The 16,124-nt window shown below is 45.6% G+C and overlaps 2 protein-coding genes across 2 annotated transcripts in view; one reads left to right on the top strand and one right to left on the bottom strand.

Moving 5' to 3' along the window:
- The first annotated feature begins 280 nt into the window (after positions 1 to 280).
- Positions 281 to 8,251, top strand: ACAA1 (acetyl-CoA acyltransferase 1). The gene is made up of 12 exons (XM_048950824.1): positions 281 to 522; positions 660 to 753; positions 1,001 to 1,058; positions 1,516 to 1,595; positions 2,138 to 2,180; positions 3,350 to 3,448; positions 3,598 to 3,678; positions 4,676 to 4,866; positions 4,964 to 5,143; positions 5,910 to 5,965; positions 6,734 to 6,879; positions 7,109 to 8,251. The coding sequence occupies exons 1-12, from the start codon at positions 334 to 336 to the stop codon at positions 7,182 to 7,184; spliced, it is 1,293 nt and encodes a 430-aa protein (XP_048806781.1). The 5' UTR covers positions 281 to 333; the 3' UTR covers positions 7,185 to 8,251.
- A 114-nt stretch (positions 8,252 to 8,365) lies between these two features.
- The window catches only part of DLEC1 (DLEC1 cilia and flagella associated protein), a 37,917-nt gene continuing 30,158 nt past the window's right edge, over positions 8,366 to 16,124 (bottom strand). The window contains exons 31-38 of the mRNA XM_048950825.1: positions 15,688 to 15,810; positions 14,812 to 14,906; positions 14,636 to 14,720; positions 13,932 to 14,132; positions 12,877 to 13,038; positions 11,880 to 12,033; positions 11,242 to 11,362; positions 8,366 to 9,345 (exon numbers count right to left, since the gene is read on the bottom strand). Of these exons, the coding sequence (XP_048806782.1) occupies positions 9,228 to 9,345; positions 11,242 to 11,362; positions 11,880 to 12,033; positions 12,877 to 13,038; positions 13,932 to 14,132; positions 14,636 to 14,720; positions 14,812 to 14,906; positions 15,688 to 15,810 (1,059 nt within the window). The 3' untranslated portion in view covers positions 8,366 to 9,227. The remainder of the gene's footprint in view (positions 9,346 to 11,241; positions 11,363 to 11,879; positions 12,034 to 12,876; positions 13,039 to 13,931; positions 14,133 to 14,635; positions 14,721 to 14,811; positions 14,907 to 15,687; positions 15,811 to 16,124) is intronic.

Here is a 16,124-nt window from a genome sequence, read left to right as displayed (position 1 = left end):
CTCCTGCTGACACAACCAGGATGCCGCTGACTTTCTCGGCCACCTGGGCACACCGCTGGCTCAGCTAACACCCACAGGTCCTTCACTCTGCGCCAAGCCCGCAGCGATGCATGGGGCTGTTGTGACCGGCGTGCAGGACCCGGCACTTAGCCGTGCCGAGCCACATACAGCAGCCCGCAGCCCAGTAGCGGCCCCGACCCTCGGACTTTGTTGTCAGCACGGCGCCCGCCCCCCTCTGCGCAGCGCAGCGCAGCGCAGCCCGTCACTGGGGGAGGACGAGGGCGGGAGCGCGGGGCGGGATCGCGGCGGAGCGGGGCAGTGCAGGCGGACAAGATGGCGGCGGTGCAGCCGGGCGGCCGGGCGATGAGGCGAATGCGAGCAGTGCTGGGGCACCTGTCGGGTTCGGGCGACGTGAGGGCCGTGCCGTGTGGGAGCCGCGCCGCGGCATCCGGTCCCGAAGATGTGGTGGTGGTGCACGGACGGAGGACGGCCATCGGCCGGGCCAAGCGAGGAGTCTTCAAGGTACGGCAGGGATCCCCCAGCTCGAGGGGCGGCGTTCGGGGTCACCTCACGCTGCGACCCCGTGGGTCGAGGAGGAGAAGCGATGGCGGGGAGGTTATCAGCGCTCGCTGCGTGCTGTTAATCCCGTGTGCTTGTAGGACACCACGCCCGACGAGCTGCTGTCTGCCGTCATGACAGCTGTCCTGCAGGACGTCAGTCTGCGGCCTGAGACGCTGGGAGATATCTGCGTTGGTGAGCGATGGGTGCTGTGTGGGGATGGCTTTTGGGATGCTGCTGCCTGCTGGGTACTTGGGGGAACGAAGGGGTGAACGTGTAGCGTTACAAAATCAGGACATCTGTCTGTCCCATCGAGGGGTTGGGCTCTGTCCTACTGCCCCGTGGCCCCGACCACCGGCTTGGTGATGTTAACATCCCTTCAGCATCCCACCGGGTGGCAGGGCAGTGCAACCGCTGACCGGGCCCATGTCTTTGCACCCAGGAAACGTGCTGCAGCCGGGAGCTGGAGCTGTGATTGCGAGAGTTGCACAGTTCCTAAGGTAAACTCTCACCTCGTCGAGGTTCCTTGTCGGGTCTTGGCTACAGAGCAGCACTGGGTCACAGGCTGCGATGAGGCAAATCACCTTTTGCCCACAAATCAGACTTTTATTGAGCATTTGGAGAGCACTGTGCAAAGAGGCATTCCCTTGCATGTATACATTGATAACCTATCAGGAGCAGCAGTGACTGAGGTGGTATGGGGAGCAGGACCTGCTTACAGAGTGCTTTCTGAAGGTAGACCTGGGGGCACTGACACAGAGCTGCTTGCAAATCAAGTTTGGAAATCATCGATGAACTTTGCTTTCTCTTGGTGCAGGACCAAATAAGTCAACAAATGCATAATGGGATCTGTCTTGAGCATGAGGGTTAAAGTTTAATCAGGTGGCTTAATGTTCTCTCGAGCGGTTTGCTTTGTTGTGTGGCTTCTCGGTGCTGAGTCTTTATCTTGTGTTCTAGTGGTATCCCAGAGACGGTGCCTTGCTCGAGTGTGAACCGGCAGTGCTCCTCTGGGTTACAGGCTATTATCAATATAGCTGGTAAGTGCATGGAGTATTATGGGCCCTCAGGCTAGAGTCCCACCCCAAGTGCTTATGTATCCCATTGATTTGTCCTCCAATCTCTCCAAGCAGTAAAAACAGCCATAATGTCTTCTGCTGTTAGGAGTTATCAGTGGATTGTTGATGGAATGCTTTTATATCCCTGCAAAGCTGAGTTTACCCTTCCAGATGTGACTTGGTCTCCTGAAGATGAGATCTGCCATACATTCCACATCTAGAAGGGTCAGTCCTGGCCTCACCACAGTATCGTAGAAGCAGTGAAGGGACCTTTAAAGACCATCTAGTCTAGCTCCCCTGCAATGAACAGAGACTTCTGCAGCTCCATCAGGGACATCTACAGCTAGATGCAGGCCAGGCTGTAGTTGGTCTTCAGCCATATCACCTCTTGACATGGCAGCCAGGAACATGGAGGGAATGCCCCATTCAGGTGCAGGGGATGTCAGCTTTTCCAGATCCACAGCCAAACTCAAAGTGCTTTTGCTCTTGATGATAATTAGAGTGTTTGTGCACTTCTGTTACAGGTGGCATCCGAAATGGGTCATATGACATTGGCATGGCTTGTGGGTAAGCATATCTTTTTATGGCACTTGCTTAGGCTTCCTGAAAGTAGTGCTATGTCCTTCTGCTTGTGTATGAGGAGTTAGAGATCCCTTCCAAGCAGATCTATGTTCCTCCCAGGAAAGAGATGCTATCATTCAGAGAATGGATCTCTGAAAGTCACCTAGTCCAACCTCTGCTCAAGGATATCTTGCATTTTCCAGGGATATTTTCTTCACAGCTTGCTCTTTATTAATGTATTTATGTGGCATAGAGTAGAATTCAAACTCTCTTCCCATCTTAGGCTTCATGATCTGGGTTGACTGTACACGAGCTCACTAGTCTAAGCAGTGGCTTTATATTTAGATGGTAATATTGGGTGTTTTCAATCTGCTCTTGTAGGTCAAAGACCATGGGATCCATATCTGAAATTCTTTGTGTTGCGAAATGCAAATGGCACAACTCGTTCATGTCTCTTTGTCATGGCTTGCTTAATACTTACGTTGTTATGCTGCCAGTGGGTTTTTAAGCTGTACCTGGCTATCATAGAATCACTGACTCACTAAAATTGGAAAAGACCTCTAAAGTAATCTAGACCAACCATCCATCTACCAACTACCAATATTGCCCACTAAACCATGTCTGAAGTCCCACATTTCCATGTTTCTTGAACACCTCTGGGGGTGGTGACTCAGGCACCTCCCTGGGCAGCCTGTGCCAGTGCCTGACCACTCCTTTGGGTGAGATTTTCCTAACACCCAACCTAAACCTCACCTGGCATATCTTAGGGCCGTTCCTTCTCATCCTACTGCTGTTATGTGGGAGAAGAGGCCAACCCTTACCTCACCACAGTCTCCTTTCAGGCAGTTATAGAACCTTGGGTTTCTCATCACATCTGAAGACAAGTGCAAGGATGGTCAGCAATTCCTTCCTTGGTATAGAACGTGAGAAATTAACTGTTGACATTGTGGTATTTTATAGCAAAACAAAGACCAATTTAGTCTGTTTTAGTTTTGTGCTAATTGTATATTGATGCTTGAAGAGCTTCTGCCTTGGGCAGTTTTTACCTACTGGTTGTGTTTCTGTAGGGAGATAGGGAAGAATGCTGTTGAGTAACTGAGTTTTGATGGGTCAGAAATGGACAAACATTAGAAATGGAAGCAGCAGTAGTAACTTCAGCTCTTTCCTGTGTTTAGTGTGGAAACAATGTCCCTCAGAAGTGGAAATAATCCTGGTGATATCGGCTCCAGCATGATGGAAAACAGCAAAGCTCGTGATTGCCTTATTCCCATGGGGTAGGTGCCAAGCAGTTCCGTGTTGAGAAGTCTGCAGCTAGCTTCAAGATTGAAGCCACTGCCTGTAGCTTGGGTTGTTCTGGCAGAAGCCAACTGCAGCATCACTGGTTGTGTCATTGGATTCTTTTTGCTTATGTTGTTTTCCCCAGAATAACCTCAGAAAATGTGGCAGAGAAGTTTGGAATTTCCCGAAAGAAGCAGGATGCCTTTGCCTTGGCTTCCCAACAAAAGTAAGTGCCTTCTATTTTATCTTTTTAACTTTTGGTTAAGGAACAGAGATAGTAAAACAGATTAAAAAAACCCAACAACAACAAAACATTGCTCCTCCCATAAGCAGTTAAGTATAGACTTCATCTTGGCTTTCAAAACTTGATGCCATGGAATCATTAGGGTTGGGAAAGACCACTGAGATCATCAGGTCCAACCATCGTGTCCAGGGTGGTGTGCTAAGGAAGCCAAAGCTGCACTGGGAGGTGTGTGTTCTTGCACACACATCACTAGACATACAAGTTTGAGCACTGAGTGCACCTGTATTTATTAGAATTGAAAGGATACAGCTGTCATGGGGTTTCATAGTATTTTCATAGTGGCTTTGGCTCAGTGTCATTTTAAACTGAACATGAGTGCTGCAGCAGAAGGAATCTTTCCTAAGAGGAAATATTTGAAAGCAGCTGTTTGTAGAGAACTGCTGAGCTGATATGAGTGGCTTCACTGTGCTGCAGGTGTTTGGCTACAAGTGAGCCCAATTCTGCCTCCAGTAACCTTTCTCTTAGGTTAAACCATTGCCAAAGTAAGCAGACTCCTGGAGTCCCTGGGGCTTGTGGTGGTGGGTGAGACATAAAGCTAGTGGCATCAAAGAGTTAATCTGACTTTCAGAATCCTGTTTGAGCATCGCCCCGGTCCAATTATTTATCTAATACAGGAAACCACTGCTCAGGCCAGTTAACCTTTAAATTCTGGCCGTGCTTCTAAGGAACTTGGCATGCCAGGTGTTCTCATTGACATTGAACTGATAGCACAAAAGGGTATGTGAACATGATCCTCACCTCTCACCTGAGGAAGGAGCAATTTTCTGGCCTTTGGCTCAGGATGTCTGTGGGCTTACTGAGCTGTCCTTCAGCTCTTACTCCACCTTATTTGGAAATATTATTTACATTTTATGAATTCAAATTGAAAGGGGATCTCGCTCAGAAGTTATTTTAACCTTCTGTGCTTTTCTTTTAACAGAGCAGCAAGAGCTCAGCAGATGGGACTGTTTAAAGCTGAGATTGTCCCAGTGAAGACCACTGTTGTAGATAACGAGGGCAACCAAAAGACAATCACTGTGCACCAAGATGAAGGGGTCAGGCCCTCCACGACCCTGGAAGGTTTAGCAAAGCTGAAGCCTGCCTTCAAGGAGGATGGCAGCACTACAGCAGGTCTACTCTGTTGTTACATTGCTGTCATTCCCCTGGCTTGCCTGCCTTCCCATACAGCGTGCAGGCAGAGGAGGTGCTCATAGATTTCTTCCAACAGGTAACGCCAGCCAGGTCAGCGATGGAGCGGCTGCCGTCCTGCTGGCAAAGCGCTCCAGAGCCACGCAGCTGGGGCTGCCCATCCTGGGAGTGCTCAGGTCCTTTGCTGTGGTTGGAGTCCCCCCAGATGTGATGGGCATAGGGCCAGCCTACGCCATCCCTGTTGCTGTGCAGAAGGCGGGTAAGGAACCGGCCATCACTCGCACAGTGTTCAGCACGGGGCTGAGCCACACTCTGACTGAAATCTGAGGGGATTTTGCTAGCAGCCAGAGAAACAGCTTACATTCAGAACCTTGAAAGAGGTCCTAGGATCATTCTAATACTATTAACTTCTGAGTTATTGTCATTTGCTCACCTCTGAGAAACTCAGGATTAAAGCCCTGCACACTCACAGTGAACTGTTAACATGTGGCACGTGACTTAGTGTTCACATAGTGCTATTTTCACTTAGTGCTTTTTTCACTTAGCATACCTACAGTGTGTGTGTGTGGTTTGCTTGTTTGTGTTCTGGTTTTCTTTATAGTTTTGGCATCTGACCCATGGAACAGGCTTTCCTCAGGTTTTTACCATACTCACAGGGTTAAATAGCTCATGATTATTCTTGTAACTCCCTGTCATCACTGTGGTCATAGGCTTGGCTGTACTGTCATCTTTCTGTCTCAAAATACTCTTCAATCCTTAACCTCTGTGCAAAGAAATCAAATTTAATTGATGTCTTTTCAAACTCAGTGATAAGGTACCAAGGGCTGTGATGTTTTGCAGTCTTTAGATACTGTTATACATAAACATGCATGTGAATGTAGACACGTCATGGGGAGCCAGGGTCCTCTCCTTTTGCTGCTAGTGGAGTAGAAGTAGAATTCATAAATGAAGACTTTGAGTTATTCCCTTTGATGCAAGTGATAAGGCAAAAATATCTTCTAAATCTTTACTTTTCTGAACTGTAGGTCTGACTCTGAATGACATTGATATATACGAAATTAATGAAGCCTTTGCAAGCCAGGTGAGTGATCATCATCACTTTGAGCCATTATGTTGTTTTGAAACGTTACCTTTCACTGTGGTCTCAAAATTAAGATTTGAACTTGTTCCATGGATTACATTTCTCTGGCCAAATGTTAAGAACACATACAGGCTACATTCATTAAGTAGAAATAAGCAGGGCATTGTGTACGTAGCTTAGGATTGATTAAAAAAAATAATCAGACGACTCTCCACCAAGTATAGAGAATGTGAACCTTACGGTTGTATCCTTACACCAACTTGGGAAGTTGCTGTTTCACAAGGGCTGTGATTTGTAACTGGGTGATGTCAGCATGTTGCAATTTGAGCATCCTTAATGAAATGAAGAAACTTTGCTTGTGTCTTCCACAAATATGTGCCTTGCCTGTTGACAGTCTGTGGGCTCATTTGAGATGAAGGTTGATAGGTTTAGCTTGCTTCATGTGTTTTGGCTTTGTAACGTAGTTCCCTGCTTTCCAGGGTCTAGCTGATGCCAGGCTGCTAAAACCTAACTGCTTAATACTAAAATCCTTTCAAAGCAGCTGACACAACAGTGTGGGTTTTATGTCAAAGAAAACATAATCGAGCTAAGTTCATTTTGAGCACAGATCTTTGGAAGCACCTAGACCTGCCTAGGACTGTCAGCCCAGCTCTTTGTGTATGGAGGAGATCACCAGTCTGCTCTGCAGCCCTCTGAGCTCTCTGCTGCAGGAGAGCTGAGAACTAACAGGCGAGAGCATCTCTATGAAACAATCCCATGTCTTTACAGGCTGTGTACTGCGTTGAGAAGCTGGGCATTCCCCTGGAGAAGGTCAACCCCCTGGGAGGAGCAATAGCACTGGGGCACCCACTGGGCTGCACTGGCGCTCGTCAAGTTGTCACTTTGCTCAATGAATTGAAGCGTAGAGGGAAAAGGTGAGCACCAAACAACAATACTGGCCTTCAGTGTATCCAGAGGTAATTTAGGCATGGCATTGGTTTGGATTTTGCCCTTCTCCCATTCCTTTGATAGCTTTGAACATGGAGTTAGAATTTTATGGTGACACTGGAGAGCGGTGGATAGCTGGAAGTTATTGGATTTCTTTTCTTGCCAGGTAGTACAAGCCTGATGTTTATCCTAATTCTCTCTATTCTTTCATTTCAGAGCATATGGTGTTGTATCAATGTGCATCGGAACCGGCATGGGAGCTGCAGCAGTATTTGAGTATCCAGGGAACTGAACTCCAGCATACTGACAGCCCAACACAGCAGCTCCTTCTCTGCCTTCTACAGTACTAGCAAATGATTTGCACTGTGAAATCAAGTGGATTCGGGTTTTTGTTGCTAGATCTACAAATTTCAGGCACAAAGTGTGAAGTAGAATGAATCATACAGGGCTGATGTGCAGGTGGGAGAATGAAAACCAGCACCTGCTTCAGAGCTGAAAAGCAACCTAATATGAGAAAAGGAATGAGTTCAACTGAAGTTCAAATATAGGCCCTACAGTGATGATTACTAACGAATACCTCTAATCTAATTCATCTCTTTATTCTGTGAATATTATCAGTGTCGTTCACTGTACCCTTTCCTTGTACGACAAATCTAAAACTGCTTCCCAAAATGAAAATGTCATTGCAGAGGAAATGGCCTTCCTAGCGTTTTCTTGAAGAATTCACCATCTTGCAGGAGGTCTGGCAAGGCTTGTTTTGAAAGACTTCACGCTTCCTTGATAACCTAAGTGCACCTGCCCACTGTGTCATAACTTGGCTAATGTCTTAAAGCCTCCGTATGCTGCAAGATGTACTTTGTATATTTTTCTCTTAAACCACGCTGCTCTCAGACTTCCAGTGGGGCAAAATGGAAAGGGCAGAAAGTCATTTACCCAGGAGCAAGATACAAACAAGCTGTTGGGGTGCCTGAATACAAAGGTGCTGAAGAATTGAATAGAAACCAGGAGTTTGAAAGTGGCCATTCCAGCTTGTACAATGTATTTCTGTGAGCTTCTATGACTAACTTAGAAGACAAGTTTAGGCCTAATGAGTTATTCTTTATATGAAGCAGATTTCAGCACTACATGAACTTTGGCAGCATCTCAGTACATCAGTGCTAATACTGATTTCGTCTTGTAAAATCTTAAATTATCTGTTCTTCTTGGGAACAAAAAGATCAGTGAAATTCTCAGCTAATAGACTGAAAAAGAAATGCTGTAATCACCTTTGACACATTAGAAAGTTTAAATTTGTAACAGACTGAGGTTCTTTGTCCTGGATCTTGTCTTTGCACTTAATAATACAATTGCTCTCCTGCACTATGTTTGCATTCTTTTTATTTTGATTGTTTTTTGAAGGTCAGGACTAGCTAGAGCCATCTGATGTTCTTACATCCCGTTCCTGCATCCAGTCTCACCCAACAGCTTCATATCTATTCACAGCTCAAAGATGGAATTATTTGGGGGGGTAGAGAGGCAGTAGTAGCTTCAGGGTCTTTTGTGCACACTAAGGTTACTTCCTACGTACAAAGTAAGTTCTGCTTTAAAGCAGGCAGAAGGGAGATTATATCTTCTGTTCTCTTCCAGTGTAGATTGCAGCCCCTTCCTCTCCTCACTCAACGGGAGTAGAAAACAACCTGAGAAGTGGGAGTTTCAGTGACCTTTAGCTGAAGTAATACTAAAAACATCTGAAGAGATGTCTAAGTAAATGGGAACCATAGGGGAGGAAGGAATTAAAAGGCAGAAGGGTTTCTCTTTCCAATAGCTGAAGGGGCTCTTCTCGGTACCCAAGCATGATGAAACATACAGGAGGCTGTGGGAAGTTAAGTTGGCTCTGTGGCTTTGCTCATATTCATGGAAGGTGCTGAGAAAACAGCCCAGGAATGCTGTCCTGTTTCCTAATTCTTGTCAAGCAATGTTCCCTCCCCCCAAAAAAGGGCAAAACAAAAACTTTTCTAAAGCAGTAGTTTCAACTGTAATTTGCAGCATATTTTGCTGGGCCACACTGCTTTGGCCTAACAGTTACCATGGCTGGCTTGCAATTTAAAGCATCATTTTGCAGGGCCTGGCTCTGCTGGTAATGATAAGCTTATCACAGCAATACAAGTCATAGCACAGAATAGGATTACGACTTTTCAGAGTACCATGAGTGGGTATTTTTCTCCTCATAACGTTTTATTCTGCTAAAATCAGTCCATGTGTAGCAGCTGAAATGAATGAAAGTACAGGCTCAGCTTACACTGGTTTTGCAGCTGATTTTTTCCCTTGGCATTTGTCCCTCGTTGTCTTGCTTCAGTCAATACATGTCTTCATACTTCCCATCGTATGTTCCTTGTCCCCTGATCTGTAGCTTGCAAGGCTTCTCTCCCAGGATCCCAGTAACTGTCAGGATTGTTTCATATTCAGTGTCACTCCTAAAATGGAGAGAGGGAAAACATAAACTGCTACAGCTGGACCCATCTCTGTGTTTCAGGATGAGATCAGCTTCCTTATAGAAGGAAAAGGAGAGACTAAGGAATGAGCTGTTCTCATCACTAACACTTTCCAACAGTGTGGGATAGGGACCTGGCTTCAGGTTCATGTCCTCTGGCTACATAGGGAGTGTTTTAAACAATGCTAGTCTCTACCTCACAAAGACTGTGGGTTATTGCTTTCATCAGTGAAAGAGGAACTTGATTGCATTCCTAGCTGTGGAAGTCAATTTGAGTTAAAGAAATAACACGAAGCTCTCCTGAGGGAGCAAATTGTTGGGGAGCAAATGCATGCACTGCTTTGATGTGATGATGCCTTCCTGTGACAGACAAGCTTGATAAGTTGGTAAGTTTATCCCTCGTCTTACTGCAGTTGACAGTCTACCAAGTCCAGGTTGTAAATGAACATCAAAAAGCTCCCAGCAAGTGTACTTTTAGCACTTGTGCCAAGTAGAAATCTTGCAGCATAGTCTACTTAAGGCTAGTGTTAACCAACCACATAGAGATAATCCATCTGAAGTAGTTCTTGTCTTCTGAGAGATGGCTATAGTAAAGGCCTGCCTCTGTCCTGCCAGTACAGAATTCCCTTGCAGGAAGACCACTCGTTATAATCTCCTCACATGTAATTATTTCCTGATGTCATGCTAATTCTGAGCTCTTCTGTGCTGGTTATTATGGTCCAGGGCCAAGCAGGTGGGCTGGCTGCTATACAGTAAGGTCTGTGCTCTCTGGTAGGTGCAGCAGAATGCCTGAAATAATCTGTTGGCAGGCAAAATTAAGTGCTTCAGGCAGACAAAAGGAACTGCCAAACAATTTAAGTAGTAGAGAATCTGAGGAAGTCTCTGGTCCAGGACATTCTCAGAGCAAGGACAGCTTAACAGCAGCTGCTCCACTCCTCATCCCAGAGATTCCAATAGCTCCAGCAATGTAGGGCTCAGAGCACAACCCAGGGCACCTGCTTACAAAAATAACTCACCTGTAATTTGCTTTGTCTAACATCACTGTCAGCAGCATTCAGAGTTCACCGACAACATTCCAATAAGATGTCCACAAATGTAATTAGATCAGATGTTTACAGGAGAGTTATTTGCATCTACTCTCTTCTGCCCTTTGCTGTTATCTGCCTGCAGCTCACGTTATCTTTGTTGTAAGGAAAACCTTTGCACTACAGACAACGGCATTGCATTGATACATTTTTTTCCACCAAACATCAACGTGATTTGGTCTATTCAGCCCAGGCATTGCACCAGGCTAAACAAGACTAAAATGAACTGTATCTTTCCAGGAGAATTTGCATTTTGAGCTGTTTGCTCATTAGGAGCTATTTGGAAGTGCAGGAATTGAAAAAGTTACTTTTAGAGTGCCTAAACTGAAATGAAGGATCCTTGAGAGTGGCTGCAAGACTTTACTCCTTCAAGCAAAACAAGGAGGTATGTTACTGGACACATTTCTCCCTTTGTCCTTGCAAGGGGCTGGATGCATACAGGAGTTAACTGTTGCATCAGCCTCTGCACTGAACTGCAGGCCTGAGATTTGCTCTCCGTTGAAGATATTACCCTACAGGTAGGGATTTAATCCAGTCATACAGTATGTTATACCAACTGTTGTCACAGCATGTCTGAAATTTGGGGTGAGAAGTCTAAAAGAAATCCTGCATGCGGAAGCAGCACAGGGAATGGGGTTATATGGATAAAGCACCAGCTGGAAGCACAGGATTAGCATCAGAAGCTGGTAACACAAGCACAGAGCAGCGCTCCTCTCTGCTCTCAGTGACTTCTCACAGCATAAGAATGGGCTTCTCAGGGAGTAAGGGCAGGGTTTCAGTTTTGCTAACTGTACCTTGCAGTAAAGGTGATCTGCAACATGTCTTTGGTAGGTTGCTCCCCTTCACGTGCCTCCAGGATGCCGTGAGCAGGGGAGACGGAAAATACTTCCAGGTCATTGTGCCTTTCTTGTTGATCTGCAATGACAAAGGCAAGTAGCAAACAGTGCAACACAAAAGCTCTTATGCAGGTTTGTAGAGCACATAGCACTAAAAACAATACACCTCCTGGCCTGCCAACTAATCAATACATCACTTCTTGCACTGTCACAGGTTTTCTACGCAAGTGGCCAGTTTCAATTTTCATCCTTTAATCAAGGGCAGTGATCAACGTCCTCTGTGTCTGAGTAATCAGGCCCTGCTCTTCTCTCCTCTGAAGTCCGTCTGTTGTTAATCCCATTAGGCACAAATTCAAACAGCTCTCATGAGGAGCTGCTGCTCCTTGTTGCCTCCTGGGATTGTATTATAAATGAACGTGTCCCACTGAAAGTGAGGGCTGTGATTTGATCTATTGGTTAAATCTGGAGTAAAGGCTGAAATCAGCAGGGATATGCTCATGTAAAAACAACAACAGTCCCACATACGGGAGAACAGAAGTGAACACGGTCTTCTCATATCAGCTGTTGATATTGCAAAACACAAATATATGCAATACCTAGCAAAGCAGTCCAGTAAATTCTACAGCCACTCCTGTTACACAGGAAGACATGTTTAGTCTTGGTCTGTGCAACAAAGCAGGTCTTGAAATCAACCATGTTGCAAGACAGCTCCAGAACTGGAACAGTAAGGTATGCAGTCACTGGGACTAGCTACAAAAGAGAGAAAAGGGAAAGAAAACAACAGGACACCTTATTTTTGTATCATAGAATCATAGAATATCCCAAGTTGGAAGGGATCCCTAAGGATCGTTGTGTATTTACTACAGCTGGGTTGTTTTACCTTCAAGCACTACATCAGCAGTACTTACCTTCTGTGCTCTTTTGCCACTGAGTCTGTTCCCCATTCTACAGCTTTGAGTGAATTAAGTTGTTGCTGGTTTTACTATTTTGGGGCAGGTTTTCAAACGAGATGCTGTGGTCTTAACGAAGTAACACAGAGTGAACATTGTGATTTGTTTTTTAGGTTTTACTGTGGAGATGCAGACATGACAACATATTGTCATCCCCGAGGACTGTATACAGCCCACTGTGAATCATTCAGTTTGTGCACGTTGCCCAAGAATATTAAGTTGACTGTATCTTAGATATGGTGCTTGGATCTTACAGCTCAGTCCTCAGAAGTACGTGGTGTGAAAAACAGTGCCTGCAGATGATGGTTTTGGGGGCTTTATGGCTTTGAATCTAGAAGAGATCAGTCTTTAAACACAGGTGGGCTGTGACTGCACCGCGTGAGCTGGACAGATGGGATTTTCAAGGACTAGGGTGCTGCAGGAGGCAGCTCTTGCTGACTCAAAGATGCTGATGAAACACAGCCCCTTCTGAAGGTCCACAGCAGTCAGCCTCATCACAGAATCACAGAATGGCCTGGGTTGAAAAGGACCACAATGCTCATCTAGTTTCAACTCCCCTGCTGTGTGCAGGGTAGCCAACCACCAGACCAGGCTGCCCAGAGCCACATCCAGCCTGGCCTTGGCCTGGCTGCAGGGTGCTTACCTGGGTGCTGTGGTTACTGTATTCGATGATCAGATTCTGACTGAACTTCAGCTTTCTCTCTCCACTCTCAAACTGGAGCACTTCAAATCCAGGAAATACTTGGGTGTCTGGCAAATGCTGATACGTCAGCAACTCTGGGGTCGTGTGGAATGACACTTTCACCTGTGGGAAGAGGAATTCAGATGGCTGTCATATAAGACAGCACCACGTGCAGGAAATCCAAAGTAAACAGCGCCCAAAGGCCTGAATGCACGTTTTCCCATTGGAACACAAAGGTGTCATGCCAGCAACCAAACTCCCACAGGAATAAAGTATTTTAGTGGACATTATAGAAAAAAGAAACACAGCTATTTCCTATGAAAACAGTACAGAGTGTAAAGCTAGAAGTTGAACAGCTAATTGTTGAATCATGATGGAGAAACATTCTCTAGCAAGACAAAGGTGTTCAATTCCTGAGCTTACAAATACCACATTCCCAAAGATGTCTTAAAAATGCTACATCTTCTTTCTTCTGACATATGCAGAATTAAGACCGGTGTGCCTCTAAGTCAGGGTGAGCTCTGGAAATGAGAACCATGCTTCCAAATGCAGCTGAGGGTTCATTCCTTGCACCGTAGGTAATTCTTGAAGCCAGGACTTTGCTTCTGTTAATGTCACCATGTACACCCTGAGCTAATCTTTTTTTTTCCCTCTCTTTGCACTGTCTGCATCTAATTTAAGGAAATGAGAGAATGTAGGTTTGGAAGTATTTTAATTAGTTCAGCATGCATTTGGCTATTGATTTAGGTGAGGTTCAGAAACCACGCAGGGTTTTCCGCAACACAACAGGGTCAGAATTGATGAGAAAAGCACAGCAAGGCCACAGTGGAAAAATATTGTGTACCTGCAATATAGCAGGCTAAATTGCCATAATTAGCATTTGCTAACACCACTATTTCCCCTGACACTGAAAGATTTCTAGACTGGTTGTTTTTCTTGCGGTTCATCTGGGCTACACTAACACACCAATTACTAAGCTATCTATTCTGGCAGGGGTTTATTATTTTTGAGCCTACCAGCATGTTTTGCTGTGGGTGAAGCACAAGTTGTGGTTGCTGTTCTTTTTCTTCCTTCTCGCTGTGGGATGTTTTGGTGCCCTTCTTGAGATCTGTGCTGGTCAGGCTGAAGGGAGCAGACAGAAGGAGCCTGAAGTACAGAGGAACCTTAGTGCAATTGGTGAGCTTCAGACTCTGAGTCAGTACTGAAGCTGTCAAAACCTGGTAGAGACATGATTCAGACGGGTTAGTTTCAGTTCCCTTGAGAGCTCTGTGCTTCCAGCAGCACCAGGAATCTGAAGGACTCTGCCCCAAAGAAGCCCAATGTTTTCAAAATTGAGGAAGTATCCCAAATACAAATAACTTCATAAGGTGAAAGTCTACAGATGGCAAAGGGTGCAGGAACTGACCACGCTGCTCTAAGTTTCATTCTCCTATCAGATCTTTAAGTCTTAAAAATAAAAAAAAATAAAAATTAAAATTAAAAAAAAAATTAAAAAGGGAAAAAGAGAGAAGGACAGGAGATAGGAATTACCTGAGCTCAGCTTTGCTTATTCCTGGCTGGTAAGTACTCATACTCCTTTTGGTTTACATATGTGCAGCACTGAAGACTGCAGCACGCGAATAATGGTGATAAAGATGCATTTTAAAAAGCATGTGGGTATAGCTGTGCATATTCCCAGCAGTACAAAGCAGCTGAACACATCTGTGCACGACGTACTTACTCCTAACAGAGGCGGGCCAGGTATGAGGTCGCTCGCCATAGAATAAAACACCATTCCTCCGTCATGATCCATGTCTACTTTTAACCTGAGTGAAAAGAATGGGAGCTGGTCAGAGCCCTTCCCTCCAGGCTGGTTTATTCTGTGAGTGCCCCTGCTGTCAGTGTGATGGCACTTACAGAGCTTGCCTTACAGAAGCTCGCACGTCAATCCGTAACGGTGCAGCATCGTAACCATGTCTGCGATGGACTCTGCCAGGAACTGTCTTTGCAAGCTGACAACACAATGGAAACAGAAATGATGTATAAATGACAGCACTAAAATATGAAAGCCTACTTTCAGCCTAAGGAGGCGTTACCCAAAATGAGATTCTGCTTGGTAAGGCATTGTCTGTTTGTAAGATATGCCAGCAACATGCAAGGAACAGCAAAAATGCAGCAATAATTGGACACAATGACTGCACTTAATACACATACAGGCAATACTTTCTCCAGGAGAAAGGAATGCTAGGGATGTTTTTATTAAATATTCAGATACAATTCATTCATCATACCTTGCACTGTTGCAGTGATTCGTGTCAGAGAATCTGAGGGCAATTCATAAAGCACTGTTCAAGCCTCACATCAGCCTGCAAGCTGCACTTGCATGTTTGCAAAGAGGAAGTTTCCCAGAGGAGAGCTGTGCTGTCTGGATTCACACAGGAATGAAGACACAGAGCCAGGAATGGAACCCTACAGCCCTGAGTCTCAGTCCCACTGTTCACTTTTGTAATCAATAAAACCTGATGCTGTAATAGCAATTCAGATCCTGGGCTTTTGTCTGGGAGCTGCTGCAGCAGCCAGTGTAAGAAGACAGTGACATTCCCACCCCAGAATGCTTCCAAACTAAAAGGCAAATGCAGCAAACGAACCCTAATTAAGGAAGGATGCATGGGGCTGCAGGTGGAGGACTGTTTTACACTGTGACCAGATATACACAGCCTAGACCCAAAATTACAGGAAGGGAAATTATTACTTTGGAGTCATCTTTAGCCTTGCTGCAGCTACTCGGCTTACCTTGTCATCCAGGCTCATGAATCCCAGCACAAACCCTTCACACCGCATTTCAGCCACGGGCTCCGGGAGGACATGAGGGGTGAAGGAGATGCAAATGGAGCTGCTGCCACCTCCCGGAACCACCTGCAACGAGAGCTGCCTGTTTTGCAGTGCAGGCAGCTGCCTGGGATTTCACAAGCATCCCAGTGCTCCTCTGCTCCAGCTGAGTTGTACGAGCAGCTGGAAATCTCCTGGGGATGCTCAGGGCACGCACTGAGATGTCAGCATGTGGCAACAAAATAGGTTTAGTTATTTCAGCTGCAAGTATCAGTGCAGGCACTCTTTAACATCAACAGAGTTAAAGTACAGCCAGAGAACATCTCCCCTAAGCACGCAGATGTGGATACACACCTGTTTTTGGAAACACTTCTGCCCAGTTCTTCCCACTCTCACCCCAT

Source organism: Lagopus muta, chromosome 7, assembly GCF_023343835.1.
Source record: "Lagopus muta isolate bLagMut1 chromosome 7, bLagMut1 primary, whole genome shotgun sequence".
In the NCBI taxonomy this organism is placed as follows: Eukaryota; Metazoa; Chordata; class Aves; order Galliformes; family Phasianidae; genus Lagopus; species Lagopus muta.
The sequence above is the reverse complement of the archived record's forward strand: the minus strand, read 5'-3'. Positions and strand labels throughout refer to the sequence as shown.

Excerpts from the sequence above, each read along its gene's own strand:
- ACAA1 (XM_048950824.1), top strand. The coding sequence starts at position 334 with ATGGCGGCGGTGCAGCCGGGCGGCCGGGCGATGAGGCGAATGCGAGCA. Across the intron at positions 523-659 it reads CCAAGCGAGGAGTCTTCAAG|GACACCACGCCCGACGAGCT; the intron begins GTACGGCAGGGA and ends GTGTGCTTGTAG. Across the intron at positions 4,867-4,963 it reads GGATGGCAGCACTACAGCAG|GTAACGCCAGCCAGGTCAGC; the intron begins GTCTACTCTGTT and ends TTCTTCCAACAG.